Source organism: Elephas maximus, chromosome 24, assembly GCF_024166365.1.
Source record: "Elephas maximus indicus isolate mEleMax1 chromosome 24, mEleMax1 primary haplotype, whole genome shotgun sequence".
NCBI lineage: Eukaryota > Metazoa > Chordata > Mammalia > Proboscidea > Elephantidae > Elephas > Elephas maximus.
The window spans coordinates 46,941,417-46,961,250 of NC_064842.1; the positions used below are offsets into that span (position 1 = coordinate 46,941,417).

General features: G+C 39.3%; 1 protein-coding gene across 7 annotated transcripts in view; it reads left to right on the forward strand.

Moving 5' to 3' along the window:
- The window catches only part of SMG7 (SMG7 nonsense mediated mRNA decay factor), a 96,908-nt gene that overhangs the window by 21,456 nt on the left and 55,618 nt on the right, over window positions 1-19,834 (forward strand). For 5 of the 7 annotated variants that reach the window (XM_049868089.1, XM_049868092.1, XM_049868094.1 and 2 more), the window contains exon 2: window positions 18,827-18,918. The exons of the other annotated variants lie outside the window; for them this stretch is intronic. In XM_049868089.1, coding sequence (XP_049724046.1) covers window positions 18,827-18,918 — 92 coding nt within the window. The remainder of the gene's footprint in view (window positions 1-18,826; window positions 18,919-19,834) is intronic. 7 annotated transcript variants of the gene reach the window in all.

Genomic DNA, 19,834 nt, shown 5'->3' on the forward strand with positions numbered 1-19,834 from the left:
GATAACTACTTCTACTATAGAACTGCCTTTACCTACAGTTTAGAACAGATGAAGATAACCTGTCTGAATTTTCACTGAGGAAGTTTGACTATGTAAACCTTGTTTAAGATAAGAAAGTATCTAAATCTTTCATCTCAGTGATTGCAAAATTTGGAATTTTATATGTAGATAGTACCTTGTCATAAATTTGACTCTGAGGAGATATTTTATATTTTTCAAAATTGAAATAGCTCCCTCCTACCCTTCTTGGGCAAGGAAAATAATACATACTTGTTTTAAAAACCAGAAAATTTTAATAATAATAACAGTAAAAGAGAGTGCTAATCTCTGCTCTGGACAATTGGCATAAATCTGAACTGTCCCAGGCTCACAGGAATTTGTAGTCACCCTACTGATAATCTTATCATCCAGGGCTATGTAGCCTTCCAGTTATTTTTTTTTCCCTATGTACATAATCACATTAATATGCTTGTGTGTATGTGTGGACATATATACTTTAAAAACTGGGGTTGAATTATATCATATAGCTTTGTAATTTTTTTTACTTCTTTAACATATTTAAGGTATCTTTTCATGTTCATAATTATATCTACAGCGTCATTTGAAATGTCAGTATACTGTAATATGTTGTTTTCAATTCTTAATTGTAAAGAATGCTGTGACAAACATCCTTGAACACACATCATTATTTGCACCTATTTGTTTAAAAGAATATGCACATTTTAGGGTATTTTGTTAGATGTGGTAGGAAGAATGGTTCCCCCCACCCCCACCCCCCAAAAAAGATGTCAATGTCCTAATCCCCAAAACCTGTGAATATGTTGTGTTACATGACAAGGAGAAATCAAGGTTCCTAGGCAAACTTTTAAGGAGCCCTGGTGGCGCAGTGATTAAGGCGATCAACTGCTAACTGAAAGGTTGGTGGTTTGAAACCACCAGCGGCTCTTTGGGAGAAAGATGTGGCAGTCTGCTTCTGTAGAGATTTACAACCATGCAAACCCTATGGGGTCACTATGAGTTGGAGTCAACTTGATGGCAGTGGGTTTGGTTTGGTAAGGCAACTTTAAAATGAGGAGTTTCTCTGGTTGGACCCAAAAAGGTCCTTATCAAGGTAGAAGAGGGAGGCAGAAGAGTATGAACCAGAAGGATGGCATCCTGAGAGAGATTGGTCCAGCCATTGCTGGCTTTGAAGGTGGAAACGGACCATGAACGAAGAGATACTGGCAGCCTCTAAACCAAAAAAAAAAAAAACCAAACCCAGTGCCGTCGAGTCGATTCCGACTCATAGTGACCCTATAGGACAGAGTAGGACTGCCCCATGGAGTTTCCAAGGAGCGCCTTGTGGATTTGAACTGCCGACTCTTTGGTTAGCAGCCATAGCACTTAACCCCTATGCCACCAGGGTTTCCGGCAGTCTCTAGAAACGGGAAAAGTCACAAAATAGATTCTCCCGTAGAAAATCTGCAGTGCAGTGTGGCTACACGTTTATTTTAGCCCAGCAAAATCTATTTTACAGTCCGACCTTCAGCACTATAAAAATGATGTGGTGGAGGCCTCTGACTTCCTCTAACTTCACAAGGAGGAAGGAGAATCAAGGTCAACAGCCCAAGGCTGATTCCTATGAGGCAGAGGTCAGACAAGCCTCCTTTCTCCACTATCTTTACTAATTCCGACACCTGCTTCCCGCACGTGTGCTCCCTACTTTTCTGCTGAATTTGATAATTTGTTGCAATAGCTACACAGAACTCCCAGACCATACTGATGGTTATGAGGTTCGTTAGGGAAGTAACAGGTTATATATAATTCAGGTTCTTGAGCACTCAGGATGCAGTTCTTCTCATCCTGAGTGCTCAAGAACAGCTTCTTCTCAGTCATGCCCACAGGCACACCTCTTTTTGGCCCTCAGCTTCTGCCCTGCTCAGACAGGTGTTACAAAGTTCTTTTAGCTCTGCTGATAAGTGCCCCAAGGCACCCCACTCCACCAGTAAGCCTCTGCCGGAAGGTGCTCAGCTCTAGCTCTATGGGTCACCAAACCTAGTTCCACCAAGTGCCCGGAGGCACCCTACTCTGCCGGCAGGCCTCCTGCCTGAAGACACTCAGCTTTCTCTCTCCATGGGTGGGGAAGCTCATCACACTGTCTCCTGTCGATCTCCTGCAGCCATTTCTCTGCCGCCGCTTCTCGTTGTTGTCAGTATTACAGCTGTCTCTCTGTTTCCTGGTTCCAGGAGCTTCTCAGAACAGTGATGGTGGGTCCAAAGGACGCACTATGCTCCTTGCTCTTCTTCTTTGGTGGTGGTGAGATCATCTTCTCCTGTCCCTGGGATGGCTCATCTTAAGCGTAGCAAGATGGCAAAACTGACCAGTCCCTTCGTTAGGGTTCCATAGTCCTTATTTGCATGGTCCCACCACCCCATGAACTTTACATTATTAGTAGGTTATCCTTCCCCCTTGGTGGACTACACTTACCTTATTTGTATAGTCCGTCCCAAATTATTACAAGATCATGGAGAGAAAGGACACATAAAAGTGATCCATCACACCACAAGCATCTCATATAAGGTAATACATCTCTGTTGTTGTTAGGTGCAGTCAAGCCTATTTCGACTCATAGTGACCCCATGTAACAGAGTAGAGCTGCCCTATAGGATTTTCTTTCTAGGCTGTAATCTTTACAGGAGCAGATCGCCAGGCCTTTCTCCCGGGGAGCTGCTGGGTGGGTTCAAACTGCCAACCTTTTGGTGAGCAGCTGAGCACTTAACCATTGCACCACTAGGGCTGCTCCAGCTACAATAGGAAACTAATACGGTAGGTAGTGCGGAAAAGCATAAGAAAGTTCATACCATTTATTCTAGCCCTCGTGGTGTTTGAAAGTACCTGTTCCCTCACATCCTTACCGGAATTAAGGGTCTTATGTGTCTTGTTTTTTTTTTTATAGCAGACCACTTGATGTCTTTACTTGGATTGCATGTGGGCTAATTTATCCCGGACTCTAGCATTTCCCAAAATGTATTCTATTTAAAGTGGAGTTTCTGGAATATGAATAGTGTTAGAATTATGAAACTTCTCATACTGTATGATACTATACTAATGTCTCACTTTTTTTTTTTTTTTTTTTAAAGCAGACCCCTTGATGCCTTTGCTTGGATTACATGTGGGATTATCAGTGTTTCTAAGGCAAAGTAAATATAAGAACACTAGGTTAAGCTGGGTTCTTTATAATGGTACTTCTCGTGGTACGTAATACTGTAATAACACGTATTATAAACCTCCAAAGGGAGTTGTTGTTACCCAAAGTTGTGTACATCTCAAGGACTGATGTTTTCTTGGAACATTTTTTTAAAAAGCCCTCCTCTCTTTTTTTATCTTTTATCTCTTAACCTTTTTCATAATACATTGACTTTCATATATGCCTGTATCATTCCTTAGACTTTTTCATTCTTCAGAAGTTATTCACCAGTAAAATCTTAACTTTTCTATTTTGACTCTGACCACAACCTCATCTCCATTAATCCAGCTGCTTCTATTCAAGGCTTCCAGTGTAGTGATTTCTTTCCCTTCCTACTTTTGCCTTATGTTCCTCCTCTCCCCTTTGCTCTCCCCTCCTGCTTTCCTTAGATAACACTCCTGCTGCCTTCTTACCAGTCTCTTCAGTTCTCTTGTCCCATTGCCTTCCAACTCACCTTTCTGGGAATATCCACCTCTGAATGGTTCAGACAATATGCTTTAAATATTATGGGTAGCTCCGCTGGGGAAAAAAATCTTACAGACTGTCCAGTTGCTGCTATTTTATAAATGCATTATGTTCCACTTCAATATCTGTTAGTTCTTCTCCTGCCCCTGTTTGCCCACTTCTTTATGGTGGTTATTTTAAACTTTTCTGTTTCTTGAAGCTTTGCTACTTTAAGCAGATGGCCTTTGCAGCAAACATAAAAGCCTTGCTTGCTTCCTGCTCCCACCTCCGCTAGTCCTTGCCTCTGTCCTTCTTTTCAGAATGGAAAATGTTCCCTTCCTCCTTGTTCAGGCTTTGTTTGCTCTGGATCTCACAATCTCCTTTATTTTCAGACTCTTCTTCATTATTAGAGCTTTGTCATAAATATTTAAACGAGCTTCTTTTAGCCTGTCATCCTTCCTTAGAAATGTGCTATCATTTGTCTTCCCCATTTACCACCAAGCTTCTTAAAAATGTACTCTATACTAACTTTCCTCAGCTCATTACTCCCTTGTTTCTGCCCCTCCCACTTCACTGAAATTGTACTAGCCCAGGTCACCAACCTGTTAACCCGTTGCCATTAAGTCGATTCCGACTTATAGACCTTTCTATTTCTAAATTCATGAACTCTTTTGATTACTGGCCTGATTTTTCTGCAGCACTGATGACTTCTTTCTTTTTTCTCCCCTCTACAAACTAAGGTAGTTGAGTACAGGACTACATTTGTTAAATATCGTATCCCTAAGGTCTCCAAACATCTAGCACATAGTAGAAGCTTAGCATATATTTGCTGAATATTCACTCAAAGAATGTATAAGAGTACTTCAGTCTACTGATGTCTGTTATGACTCTGCTCTAGCCTTGTTTATATTTTCATGTGTTTCCTTGTTTTTTATTATTATTTTACTGTTTGGTTTTGTCTAGTACTTTTTCTACTTATCTTTTCCTTATTATGTTCAAAATAATTTCCATGTGGAAAGCTGTTATCTCATGTGATTTGCCTTGCCAGTTTACTTTCCTTTTAAAAGTGGAGCTTTGTTATCAAAAAGGGTTAGCCTGATACTCCACGTGGAGAACATTGGCCACATGTAGCACTTAAAATCACAGTGGTTGAAAAACAAGGGCTTTGGTTTTTTGAGGTCCATAGGCAACATGAGTGGTTTGGACTCTACTACAAATCAAAAGGTTGGTGGTTTGAACCCACCATGGAATAAAGGCCTGGATATCTGCTTCCATAAAGATTACAACCAAGAAAACCCTATGTCCAAAGAATCTACAAAAAAGCTTCTAGAGTTAATAGAGGAATTTAACAAAGTTGCAAGGTACAAGGTCAATAAACAAAAATCTATTGGATTTCTATACACCAGCAATGAGAAATATGAAAGGGAAATTAGGAAAACAATTCCATTTACAGTAGCATCTAAGAGAATAAAATACCTAGGAATAAATCTAACTGGGGATTTGAAGGACTAAAATGAAAACTATAAAACACTGCTGAAAGAGTTTAAAGAAGACTTAAATAAATGGAAAGATGTTCCATGTTCATGGATTGGGAGACTTAACATTGTTAAAATGTTGGTACTACTCAAAGCGGTGTATAGATTCAATACAATTCTGATAAAAATTCCAACAGCCAGCTTTACAGAAATAGAAAAACCAATTCTCAAGTTTATATGGAATGGCAAGAGGGCTCAAATAGCTAAAGCAATGTTGAAAGAGAAGACCATAGTGAGATAACTTACACTTCTAATTTTAAAACATACTATACAGCTTCAGTAATCAAAACAGCCTGGTACTGATACAACATTTGTCACATAGACCAATGGAATAGAATTGAGAGTCCAGAAATAAACCCATACTTCTTTGGTCAACCGATTTTTGACAGGGGTGCTCAGTCCATTCGATAGGGAAAGAAGAGCCTTTTCAATAAATAGTGTCGGGAAAATTGAATTTCCACATGCAGAATACTATTTACAAAAACAAATTCAAAATGGATTAAGGACCTGAATGTGCAAACTAAAACCATAGAATTCTTAGAAGAAAATGCAGGGCCACACTGTCAGGCCTAGCTTTCAGCAGTGGATTATCCAATATAATAACAAAAGCACAAACAGCAAAAGACAAATAAGTGGGACATCATAAAAATTAAAAACTTTTGTTCATCAAAAGACTTTACCAAAAAAGTGAAAAGACAAGCTACTGAGTGTGAGAATATTTTCTGAAACCATGTATCTGACAAGCACCTAGTAATCAAAATGGATATAAAACTTTTACAACTTAACAAAAAGACCAGTAACCCAATCATAAAATGTACAAAGGACTTGAGTAGACATTCTACCAAAGAGGATATTTAGATGGCCACCAAACACATGAAAAGATACCTACCATCATTAACCATCAGAGAAATGGAAATCAAAACCACAGTGAGATAACTGTTTCATTCCCACTAGGATGGCTAAGATCTAAAAAAACAAAATAACAAATGTTGTCAGGGATATGGGGAAATTGGACCCCTTATCCATTGCTGGTAGGAATGCAAATTGGTACAGCCATTGTAGAAAACAGTGTGGTGGTTCCTCAAAAAAACTAAAAATGGATCTACCCAGCAATTCCACTTCTAGGTATATTCCCGAAAGATTTAAAAGCAGAAACTCAGACTTGTACACCAGTGTTCATTTCACCACTATTCATAATAGCCAAAAGGTGGAAACAACCTAAATGCCCATCAGCAGATGGCTGGATAAACAAAATGTGATACATCCCTACAATGGAATACTACTCAGCCAGTAGGAGAAATGATGTCTTGGTACATGCTATAATATGGATGGAGCTTGAAGACATTATGCTGGGTGAAATAAGTCAATCACAAAAGGACGTATATTGTATGACCTCACTTATAGAAAAAGGCAAGAAAAAGGCAAATATATAGAGAACAAAGTTTATTAATGTTTACTTACCAGGAGTGGGAAGGAGGGGTAAAGGGGAATTAATGGTGATGGAATTATTATGTGGTAGGGTTTTTTTTGTTTGTAGGGTAGGGTTGCACAGCTGATTATTGTAATTGCTGTCAGTAAGTTCTATGCCTGTAAAACGTTGTATTAGCAAAGTTTTGTGATACATTTACAATAACAACAGGTTTAGAGTCATGGTTTCATGGGACATCTCAGGTAATTGGCCTAAAAACATGTTTAGTGCCTCTTTTCTACCTCCTAGCTTGATGCGTGATGCCTGGGGTTTTAAAAGCTTGCAAACGGTCATTCCAAGGCCCAACAATTGGTCTCTATTAGCCTGGAACAACAGAGGAAGAAGGAGAGCCAGGAATAGGAGGAGGGTATGGAATGTGTGGCTAATTGCCTCCGTGAATAACTGCGTCCTTTGCCATGAGACCAACAGAACTAGATGATGCCTGGCTAGCATTACTGGACGTTTTGATCGGTGATTCCATAGAAGAATCCTGATCAAAATGGGGAAAACGTAAAACAGAATTTCAAATTTTCATGGACTCCAGACTTCTTGGAGCCGTGAAGGTTGAATGAACTTCTGAAACTATTGCCCTGAGATAATTTTTTAAACCTTGAACCAAATATATCTCCTAAAGTCTTCTTAAAACCCACCAGTAGTTTAACTAGTAAAAAATGTCTCCGTTGAGCATTATGCTCATTTAAGAGCTATCTACATGGGATCAAGTTGACAACAGCAACTCAACAGATTAGGTAGGAACTTTAGGGGGCAGTGAGGTTATGTTAATAGGTGAGGAACAGCTCAGAAAAGGAGAGTGAGAATGGTTGTATAACTTGAACATAATCAGTGTCAATAAATGCTACATGTAGAAAGTATTGAATTGGTGTATATTTTGTTGTGTATATTCTCAACAACAACAACAAAATAAATAAAATTATTTAAAAGAGAAAAACCATTGGAGTTCAGTTCTGCTCTGTAACACCTGGTGCTGCCATGAGTCAGAATTGACTTGAGGGCAGTGGGTTGGTGTTGGTTTTATTGAGGAGGGTTTGAAGAATGCTATGTGTGACTTTAGGCACGTTACCTAACTTTTCTGAATCCCCTTTCTTCGATGGTGAAATGGAAATAATATGTTCCTTGCGATTTGACAAGAAACAAATGAGGTAACAGAGTAAAAGTTCACGTTACCTAACTTCCCTGATTCCAGTTTCTTCGATGGTAAAATGGAAATAATACGTTCCTTGTGGCGTAGTGGTTAAGTGCTATGGCTGCCAACCAAAGGGTCGGCAGTTCAAATCTGCCAGGCGCTCCTTGGAAACTCTATGGTGCAGTTCTCCTCTGTCCTATAGGATCGCTATGAGTCGGAATCGACTCAGTGGCACTGGGTTGGGTTGTGATGTGACAAGGAACAAATGAATAACAGAGTAAAAGTTCTTAGTGTTGTGCCTTGTTATTTATTAAAAAAAAAAATAATAAATGTCCTGAGGTTCACCCTTCAGCCAAAGATGAGACAGGCCCATAAAACAAAACGAGACTAAAGGGACAAGCCAGCCCAGGGGCAAGGACTAGAAGGCAGGTGGGGACACAAAAGCTGGCAATGGGGAACCCAAAGTTGACATGGGGAGAGTGTTGACATGTAGTGGGGTTGTTAACCAGTATCTTAAAACAATATGTGTACTAACTGTTTAATAAGAGACTAGAAACCTTCATCTAAAATACAATGAAAAATAAGGAAGGAAAAAACCAATAAATGGAGTTATGGTTATTAATAGTAGCAGCAGTGGTATATTATTTGTATATAATAATCTCATATTCTTATGGTGGAGTTGTCCTATATTACCTTTAAGGAATTTTTTTAGCTTTTTTTTCTTTGTTTGAACTTATATATACCAAGTTCTGGGACTATATTAGGATCATTAGATCAGGGACAGTCTTTTTTAATAGATATGTATTTGTCTTACTGCCATTCTCAGATAACTAGGAATAGAATTTACAGGTAGTCCCTGACTTAAGATGGGGTTCAGTTCTGACTTAAGTCAAATACCTCATTTTTTTTTAAGTTTTTATTATTATTATTGCCTTTTATGGTCAGTATCTTTATAGGTCTGGAGCCCTGGTGGCATAATGCTAACCAAAAGGTCAGCCATTCAAATTCACCAGTCGGTCCTTGGAAACCCTATGGGGCAGCTCTGCTGTCTCCGATAGGGTTGCCATGAGTCGGAATTAACCTGTGGCAACAGGCTTTTTTTTTTTTTAAATAAATCTGATCTTTGTGTTTGGGGTTGGAAACATTACATATAAACTTACAGATATATTTTAATGCATATATTAAAAAATGTAGAAATCATAAAAATTTACTCTCATGACGAAGAGTTGGGTGACATTGGCATTTTGTCGGTTGCAGTAATAATTCCACTTGCCCTAGATCCCATGGATTATCCCTGGGAATGGGGATGATGTTTCTAGTCTGAAAATCAGTGAGAGTTGTGTGTATGGTCCTTTTCTTATTTTCTGCACATATTTTGTGGTAACGTCTCACTGCTTCCCGAATCTGCCTGTCAACTTTAGCAAAGCTGTCAGAGTTTGAGTCCATGTTTTCAAACAACTGAAGCCCCTGATTTAGTTTAGAAAAAACTCCAGCTAACCCTTTCACTGTAAAATTTCTCTCCTTCCTCTTCCTCATTATTGCTTTCTCCTTCAGCATTTCTTTCCTCTTCGAAGTTCATGAAGTCCTGATCTAAATTCCCCTTCTTCGTGATCTTTGAGCTGTTCCACATTGACAATATCGAGTTCTAAATTCAGTGTCATTGCCATAGGGATGATTTTTCCACCAGTCTCTTCCGTCATATTATCCTGATCAATGCCTGGAGCCTGTTCACATAACTCAGCAATTTTTTCCTATCCCCTGCATGCATTTTCCCGTAACTTCCTCCCAGGAAGATGGAATGTTCCAGATATGCTGACGGTCAGAAATGCGGTTCATCATTACTCAAATTACACCTTAAATCAGAAACTACATGTATTTGTTGCAGTTTCAGTGATTTTTTAAACAAATTTTGTTGTGCTTTAGGGTGAAAGCTTAGCTCAAGTGATTTCTCATTCAAAAATTTATACACATACTGTTTTGTGACATTGCAATCCCGACAATGTGCCAGCACGCTCCCCCTTTCCACCCTGGGTTCTCTGTGTGTATTTGTCCAGTTTTGGCTTTAAAAAAATTGAAATACTCTTGATGCCATGATAGGTATTATAAACTGTCTTAAGGGAAACAAAATCTCTCAAGAGCATTAGAAATCTGTAAGCATAATTTCTGGTAGAAGGTAAATTTGCTTTCTGAGAGGAGCATCGTGACCTAGACGCTAACGTGAAGGATGTATATAGAGGAACGAAGGAATAGGCTAGAGAGGTAGTCAGGTGACAGATCATGAAACTCAGTGCAGCTTGACTTTGGTCCTGAAAGCTGTGGCAAGTTAGAAGGATTTTAAACAGGAAGTGGTAGAATCAGAGGGAGAAAGATACCCCTAGTAAACTGGAGGGGTGATTAAATTAGGAGGCTGTAGGGAGAAACGACGGAGGGCAGACTGAAAGACCGGTGGTACCTGTTTCATCTTCATACAAGAACCCTTTTGAAATAGGTGCTTTTCTTGATAAAACATGAGGTACTTTTCTTTGATTTTAGATCCAAATATGGACAAAATTTCTTTTTTTTTTTATGTTAACTTATTTCAGATCCCCAGATTCCCCGTTGAGGTAAGATGGAAATGAGAGAACAATTTAGAATCTGGGAATTTTGGCTCTGTACTGTAAAATGAGTTTGAAAATGATATAATGCCATACAAAGCCAATAAGATAAGAACCCTCTAGTTTTCTGCTTTCCCTGTTTGTTATCTGCACTGTTTCTTCTTGACAATTAGCCTTTCCTCTCCACTATTTTCGGCAGTTGGTGTGAAGCTACAAGTTATGGTAGCACTCAGAAATGTGTCACATGAGTAATTCTCTCTCATTTTAAATGCTAACACAGGAAAATGCTTTCCTTGGTGTGAGAAGTTATTTATTTTTGTGTTGTATTTGGGAGATATGTGCAGTATATCCTGATTTTGTGGCTATATGGATATACCCTTTAATACAAATCTTTGTGAAGCTTTGAAAGGGAATTCTAAGTTAATAATCTTTTATTTAAAATTTTCTGTTATATCATTTTGTAAATAATATTTTTAATGATCATTTTGACCTGTTTGTTGTTTGAAGGGCTTCTTGATGATTATGCTGTAGTCCTCTGCTGTATGGGTCCTGGGCTAGCTTTCCACTCTTCTGTGATCTGGCAAGATGCTAATACGCCTTTTGCTTTTTCAGTTCCAGCTGAGGCTTACGTAGAGTAGCAGTGAGGTATGATGACTTCATAGAGAGAGGCTACTTGTTTGTTCTTTTGACATGATTAATAATAGCCAACACTTGTTTATATTTTATTTTGTGCCAGACACTGTTCCAAGTGGTGCATGTTTATTAACTCTTGAAATCTTCACAACTCTGTGAGGTAGATACTCTTTTTTGTTGTTTTATAGATGAGCAGACAGAGGTGCAGAGTCGTTGAACCCAGGGTCATCACAAAGTGACAGAGTCTGGGTTTGAACCTAGGAGCCAGGCTCCAGAATCCATGCTTTTAACCATACATCATACTGACTCCATCTCTATAGTTTTATATTTTGCTTGTGTAGAATTAAAGATTTTGTTTTATTTTTGTTGTGTGTGTGTATTCTGAATAAACTTTTTTTGTCAGTCTCAACTTTCCTAATGCTTTTATTTGCCGTTGAATAATAAGGGAGAGGGCAGGGAAGTAGATTTCTTTTATATTTGAAATAAATTCATTCAGACTGCTTTGAACTGTTGATAGTTGGCTTGCTACTCCTCTCTCACTTCTTCCTGTAGTTTCTGACTTCAGTATTGCTACTTGAATACCGGCTATTTCCCAGGTCCCTTGGGAACACTGAGAACCAGCTGTTACAGGGGAAAACAGCTCTGATCCACCTGGGTTGATAGGTGGAGAATGCCTTGCCAGTTTTTGGGGGTAACTTCTGTAGAGAAAATTGGGATTGCTTTTCCCTTACTGGTTTGGTAGGATTATTACTTAACCACGCACAGATGTCCAGGTGCCAGCACCTGATAATAAGGAATGTAATTTTCCATGTGTGAAATTCAAACTTCGGTGGTAAGCTGCTTCAAAAGGAAGATTCACCATGACTTTTTAACTAATAAATTAGTTAAGTAATTTATATATGGCCTGACATCTTTGAATTTACCATTCTCCTACATAAACACATATGACCGCTTGACATTGAGACAGTAAGACTGTGGTTAACTCAAGAAAAGGGACAACGTTCCTCTACTTAGCTCACAGTCTTCACTTCCTTCCATCTGACTTCCAATTGCCCTTAAAAAGTTCCTGCTTCCAGAAAGCCTTTTTTAAAATCATCTTAGAATTTTTTCAGGTAGATGACTTCATGTTTCCCTTGTTCTCAGTCCTCATTAATTGGTCACATTGCTTTGTATGTATTCTGTTTTGTTCCTGTGTTGGTGTTTGAGGAAAGGGCTTTCTCTTTAATGATTTTGGTACAACCTTTGAGCAATATGACACTAAATGTTGACTGGAAGCCCCTGGTGGCACAGTGGCTAAGAGCTTGGCTGCTAACTGAAAGGTGGGCAGTTCAAATCCACCAGCCGCTCCTTGGAAACTCTATGGGGCAGTTCTGTTCTGTCCTATAGGCTCACTATGAGTTTGAATCAACTCGATGGCAATGGGTATATATAAATGTTAATATTATGGGATTAATCACACCGTGCAAACATTTTGAATTACGTGAATTTCTCAGAATAATTGAGACATTTCAATCTTCAAGGAATGGTAGAGACGGAATTAATGGGTGTTACTCTCCATTGTAATGGGAACAGAATTGCAGCATTTTGTTTTTGTTATTGATTTGTGATTTAGGAGAACTGAATGTTGCTGAGTATGACTGTTCCAGGGGGGTTTCTTGGCTGTAATCTTTACAGAAGCAGGACACTGGGTGCTGGGTAAGTTGTTTTAAGTTATAGTTCCGAAAGTCACAGTCCAAGATAGATCCTAGACCAAAAACCGTTGCCATCTAGTCTATTCCGACTCATAGTGACACTATAGGATAGAATAGAACTGCCCATGGTGTTTCCAAGGCTATGGCATAGTGGTTAAGAGCTATGATAAAAGGTCGGCAGTTTGAATCCACCAGCCGCTCCTTGGAAACCCCGTGGAGCAGTTCTTCTCTGTCCTTACAGGGTCGCTGTGAATTAGAATCGACTTGACAGCAACGGACAACAACATCAACCTTGATGGAAGCAGACTGCCACATCTTTCTCCCTCCCATGGAGCTGCTGGTGGGTTCGAACCACCAACCTTTCAGTTAGCCGAGTGCTTAACCACTGTTCCACCTGGGCTCCTAAAATGGGTCCTGTTGGACTAAAATCAAAGAGTTGTTCCTTCTGGAGGCTTTAGGGGAGAATCCATTTTCTGGCCTTTCCAGACTTTGAGCAATCCTTGGCTCATGGCCTCCTACCATCTTCAAAGCCAGTAATCATGTCACACCCACCTTTGCTTCTGTTATCACATGTCTTTCTCTGACTCTCCTGCCTTCCTCTTTCATTTATGAGAATCCTTGTGATTACATTGGGCCCACAAATAATCCATGATAATCTTCCCATTTCAAGACCCTCAACCTAACCACATCTGAAAAGCCCCCTTTACCATGTGAGGTAACATATTCACAGGTTCTGGGGGTTAGAATGTAGACCTCTTTGGGGGCCATTTTCTGCCCCCTCCCCGCCCCCTGCCCAATAGCTATATAGGCAGGAACAGTGCCTCAAGTCACACCTTAGAATTCAGCCTGTTAAGACACTTCTGTGTGTAGGTCCTTGATGTTATCCATAACTTGCAGCCTCAGCCCCTGACACTGCACTCATGTTGGACCACTGCTATTGGAAATTGGATGTAGTTGCTGCCACTGTTCAGGATGGACTCACCACAGTCCCCACTTTCTCTCATCACCTCCCACATAAGTTTGGGGGTGGGTGTGTCTCATCGATGGAGCCTAAATCATGTGTCTATACCCTGGTTGTTGTTGTGCACTGTCAAGTTGATTCTGACTCATAGTGACCCTAGAACTCATAGCAGGATAGAACTGCCCCCATAGCGTTTCCTAGGCTGTAATTTTTTTACGGGAGCAGATCCCTAGGTATTTTCTCCTGTAGAGCTGCTGGTGGATTTGAACTGCTGACCTTTCAGTTAGGAGCCAAGTGCTTAACCATTGTGCCACCACAGATCCTTGTCTATACCCTACCTGCAAGGGTAACTGGTAAACGTATAACGGTAAGCAGGTTCTGCCTTATAATTGGGTGATTCCTTAAAAATAGGAAGGGAAATTCACCTGCCGGGCTTCAAAAAAGAATGCCAGCCAGAGAGAGCGTGTAAGTACAGAGAATATGAGGATTCTGTTTATTGGACAAACTCTGTGCCAGGGATACACACGTGAAAGAGATACGTTTCTGTTCCGGTGGCAGCCAGAGTAGGCGTGGAAAGCCATGTTCTTGTGCTCGTAGCCTAATGTAAATCAGTGCTATTTTTCTCAGACCCTACATGATAGGAAGCCAGCTCTGGTATGTGAAGGCTTTTCAATCAGCGTCCTTTACCTGTTCACCGAAAATGGCTATCGGCTGTACCTTTGCTTTTTGAATAGTGACAGAAAAACAGTTGGCGGGTCAGGTTTTGAGGTCTTCCCCTCTCACTCCAGTATATTATCAATAACAGTGGTATTGATACAGAGCTGCTCTGTCCAGTATGGTAGCCACTTGCTACATGTGGTTTTTAAATTCATTTAAATAAATAAAATTGGAAATTTATTTCCTCATCACAGTAACCGCATTTCAAGCGCCCAGGTGGCAAGTGGCTGCTACATTGGGCAGCCCAGACCTATACCAGTCATGTTGCATGTTTAGTGTGTGAGTATCAGTCCAGTAAAAAGAAAATGATTATAGGCTCTCTTCTTTTTTTTTTTTAAACCTCTGATATTTTTTCATTTTCATGTGATGCTTTAGAGTTCACCACATCCATTTACATGTATTATGTTAACAAAACAAACCCTGCAAAATAAGCATAATTAACCCTCGCTTTTCATACGGGCAAGGAAAGCTCAGAGAAACCAAAGGTCAAACAAGTGTAACAAGTTGAATTAATTAATTCCATTCAGTACAACATGAGGTACCTAGGGTGCTCCATGCTATAGTAAATGGTAGGATACTGCAAAGGCTGTGTCTTCTGCCTGGGTCTGGACAGGTTCTTGTAGAATCTTTCTGCAGGAGTTGGCAAGGGGTGGCAAGTAGAACAACCTGGGGAAGGGCCAAGTGTAGTTTTCTGTGAGAGCTCATTACCGGCATACTCCAGCTGTCGTGCCCCTACCTCTTAGATCCTACAGCTTGGGCTGGGGCCTCACCATCTGAAGGATGAACCTAAATCTTCCCAGGGAGTCTTCCCCAGGCTGATCCTCAGTCAGTTCAGGCTGTGGTCACACTAGATTATTTTATATGGTTACTTGCTTATTGTGTTCTTACCTCCCGCAAGCCCTAACCCAGCAGGAACTGTGTGTACTTTCTGTAGTGTTCTATCTCAAGTTGTAGAATAGTGTCTAAAATATGGTAGGTCTTCAATAAATATTTGTTGGAGGAATCAATGGTAAATTATTCTGTAAATGTTTCTATCATAAGCAAGGTTGTTGCTCTGGAGATTTTTTCTCCCCTAAAATCTTACTGGTTTTAGGAATTAAATCTTGTGATGCTTTCTCTCTCACATTGTTGAAATAAGTAATCCCCTCATGAAAGGTTTATACCTGTACTGTTCAGTATAGTAGCTACTAGCCACATGTGGCAATTGAGTACTTAAAATGGAACTGCTTTGATTAAGGAACTGAATTTTAAATTTCATCTAATTTTAAAGTTAATTTAAATTTTTAAAAAAGTTATACTTGGTTGAGTTATTGGAAAACTTTTAGGTATGTTTGGAACAATTGGGTGTGTAAAATTTACCTTTTCAACAGTAAATTTTAGGAGATCTAAATATAGATCAGGTATTTCCAGTGAAAATTTAGTTACTGAATTGAAGGTGTTGTAAATGTAAAAAACATACCAGATTTTGATGACTTAGTATGAAAAAAAGAATCTAAAATATTTAATAGCTGTTATACTGACTACCTGTTGAAAGGATAATATTTTGGATATACTAGGTTAAATAAAATATATTGTTATAATTAACTTCACCTGTTTCTTTTTACTTTTTTAATGTGACTACTAGAAAATTTCAAATTACATACATGGCTTGTGTTATATTTCTACTGGACAGTGGTAGTATTGACCATAAAGAGTTTCATCAAAGGATTTTGACTGTTTAAAAAAAAAAATTATAAAGTCATATTTATCACCCTCAGGTTTTTTTTTTTAATTTAATATATGCTTTTAAAATATACAAATAAAATCTTAACTAAAAGTTGGATTCATTCAACATATTTGTTCAGGAAGTTGGGGCTATAGTATAAATTAATGCTTTCAGAGATTATTTGAAGACATAACATATTAGGATGTAGTATATGCCATAAAAAATTTTTTTTTTTTTTTTTTGCATAAGAGGGGTAAATTGAACAGTTCGAGGACTTTGCAGAAAGGTCTGGGAAAGTTTTATGAAGTAGGGAGAATTTTGTTGGGGACTAGAGGATATTCCAGGCAGAAAAAATATAATTAAAAAAAAAAAGGCACAAGTAGAGTCAGAAGTGTCTTGAGCAGAATTCATGGAGGGAGGCAGGAGGAGACAAGGTTGGAAGCTAAATTGGGGATATTGAATGCCAGGCTACTTAGTTCAGGATGTATCTATAGATAATGAAAATTTAATGTTTCTGAGGTAGAAATTCATGTGTTTAGAATTATTTGGTATGATAGATTTGAGTACTCTACAAGTAAAATCATGGAGACCATATAGGGAAATTTTGCCAAAATCCATGTAAGAAACAGTGAAATCCTGAATCAGCATATGGAAAATATCTGAGAGAGATATTACACAGGTATAATCAATGGGACTTTAGTAACTAGTTAGGTATGAAGAGTCAATAATTATATCGAGGTTGGCCCTGAAGAAGTGGTAGCACTTTTAATAGAAATAAGGAATACAAGTATGAGTGTTGAAGGGAATATTTAATGAATATACATGCTCAGGTACCCAGTAGTTATTTGGAATGGTACTGTCCTCATTAGTGGTGAGACTTGAATCTACAAGTTAGGAAGGAACTGTAGAAGTATAAGGGTATTAGGATCAAATCCTTAGAGAACAGGATTAAAGGGTCAGTTTTCACTCTTAATGATTTTGTTACTTTAGGTGGAAAGAGAAAGAAAAATGGAAAAATGTCCTATCAGAAAGGTGGAGGATGGGGGCAGGACAAGCTAAATGAGCTTTCCACGTTACCAAGTCCAGTGGTCAGTTCTCGGGCATCATTTACTTGATGCGTCAGCAGCATTTTTTGATTTTGCCCTTCTTGACAGTCTTCCTTCATTTGGCTTCCAGTATACCACATTCAGCAGATTTCTTTCTTACCTCTCTGGCCATTAGTTCTCAGTCTCCTTTACTGTTTTTTACTTCTCATCTCTAGCCTCTAAATGTTGGAGTTTCTCAGACTTCTGTGCATCTGCACTCCTTTGACTATCTATCCTGTCTTCTATATGTTGATGACTCCCAGGTAAGATATCTGTAGTCTAAATTCTCAGACTCTTTAACAAACTGATGATTACATCCACTTGGATGTCTAATAATCATCTCAAACTTACCATCATCATTATAAAAAATAATAGCAGGGGCTTATATAGCACTGTATGCTAAGCATGGTTGTTCCCAAGTGGATTTTTCCCCCAAACCTACTTCTGTATTCTTTCCACTATTCCAGTTGTTTAGGCTGAAAACCTTGAAATCATCTTTGATTTCTTCTCTTTTTTCACTCAGCATTCAATCCATCGACAACGCTATTGACCAGAGTCTGAGCACCTTTTAAAACCTCCACTGCCGCCATATGAATTCAAGCCAGTCAAATCTCAGCATAGCAGCCAGGCTGAACGTGTATAAAATCTGTATTAGATAATGTGATATTTTTGCTCAGTTTCTCCAAAGGTTTCCCCATCTCTCAGACATCCAGGTCAAGTTGAGCCACTGAATGACTGTAATCATATTCATGTGTGACTTAGCAGAAGCACAGCCTAGCAGGTCCTGCCAGAAGTGCAGCTGCGGTCATCCACTGGCTTAATTTGACTGGATGATTTAAGACAGCCTTACTCAAATGTCCGTGGCCTCAGCTGGGATGGCTGTGATAATGGGGAAATCTGGACCTCTTTTTCCAAGTGATCTCTCATCCTCCAGGAGGCTGTCTTTGGCCTCCTAACATAGTAATGGTTTTATAAAAGGGAAATCCCAAATGGGCAAGTGCTTATCAAGCCTCTGCTTGTGACACATTTACTGAAGTCCAGTTGGTTAAAGCTAGTCATATGGCCAACTCCAGAGTCAATGTGAGAAAAGAATTTGCAAGGGTATGGAAACCAGGAGATAACATGATTCATTGGGGGCCATTAATAAAACAATCTTCTGCCGGCCTTATATGATCTGTATCAAGGTTTAATTTATTAAATTATTTTATTATAATATAGCATACCTTTCTTTAGACATACAGGGAAATAATCAAGAAAAAAGGAGCCCAACTAGATATAACTGATTTCTGGAAGTATGGGCTAAATTAAACAATGATTTGATGGAAAGGAGTCAGATTTGACTGTTGTGTAGCTTTTATTTACTTTTTAATTTCAGTGACTTCCTAGAAGTAGAAAATATACTGTATGTACCATTAATGATTTACAGAATTTTTTCATTAAACTAGATAGTATCTTAAATATAATGGCTAGCTGTCTGAGTTATTTAACTTGTCCATCTCCTATATTATCCCCTGCTCCAGATCAGGAAGTTATGCTTTGTTTTTCTCTAATTTATATGGTGTTTACATTACAGGCATACCTTGCTTTATTGTGTTTTGCAAATATTCTGTTTTTTTTTTTAAGGAAGATTTGTGGCAACCCTCTGTGGAGCAAGTCTTATCAGTGCCATTTTTCCAACAGCATGTGCTCACTTCGTGTCTCTGTGTCACGTTTTGGTAATTCTCACAATATTTCAAACCTTTTCATTATCATTATATCTGTTTTGATGATCTGAAATCGGTAATCGTTGATGTTACTATTGTAATCGTTGTGAGGCACCACGAATCATGCCCATATAAGATGGTGAACTTAATAAATGTCGTGTGTGTTCTGACTGCTCCACCGACTGCCGTTCCCCCATCTCCCTTTCCAGGGCCTCCCTATTCCCAGAGACACAACAGTGTTGAAGTTAGGCCACTTAATAACCCTAGAATGGCCGCTAAGTGTTCAAGTGAAAGGAAGCGTCTCAAGTCTCTCACTTTAAATCAAAAGCTAGAAATGATTAAGCTTGGTGAGGAAGGCATGTCAAAAGCTGAAAACTAGGCCTCTTGCGCCAAACAGTTAGCCAAGTTGTGAAGGCAAAGGAAAAGGTCTTGAAGAAAATTACAGGTGCTGCTCCAGTGGGCACACGAATGACAAGGAAGTGAAACAGCCTTATTGCTGATGTGGAGAAAGTTTTAGTGGTCTGGATAGAAGATCAAGCCAGCCACAGCATTCCCTTAAGCCAAAGCCTAATCCAGAGCAAGGCCGTTAACGCTTCAACTCTGTGAAGGCTGGCATAGGTGAGGACGCTGCAGAAGAAAAGTCTGAAGCTAGCAGAGGTTGGTTCATAAGATTTAAGGAAATAAAACCATCTCTATAACACAAAAGCACAAGGTGAGGCAGCAAGCGCCGATGTAGTGGCTGCGGGAAGCTACCCAGATGGTCTCGCTACGGTAGTTCATAAAGGGGCTATGCTGAGCAGTGGATTTTCGCCACAGACGGAATGGCCTTGTGTTGGAAGACGATGCCGTCTAGGGCTTCCACAGCTAGAGAGCAGAGGTCAGGGCCGGGCTCGAAGCTTCAGAGGGCAGATCGACTCTCTGGTTAGGG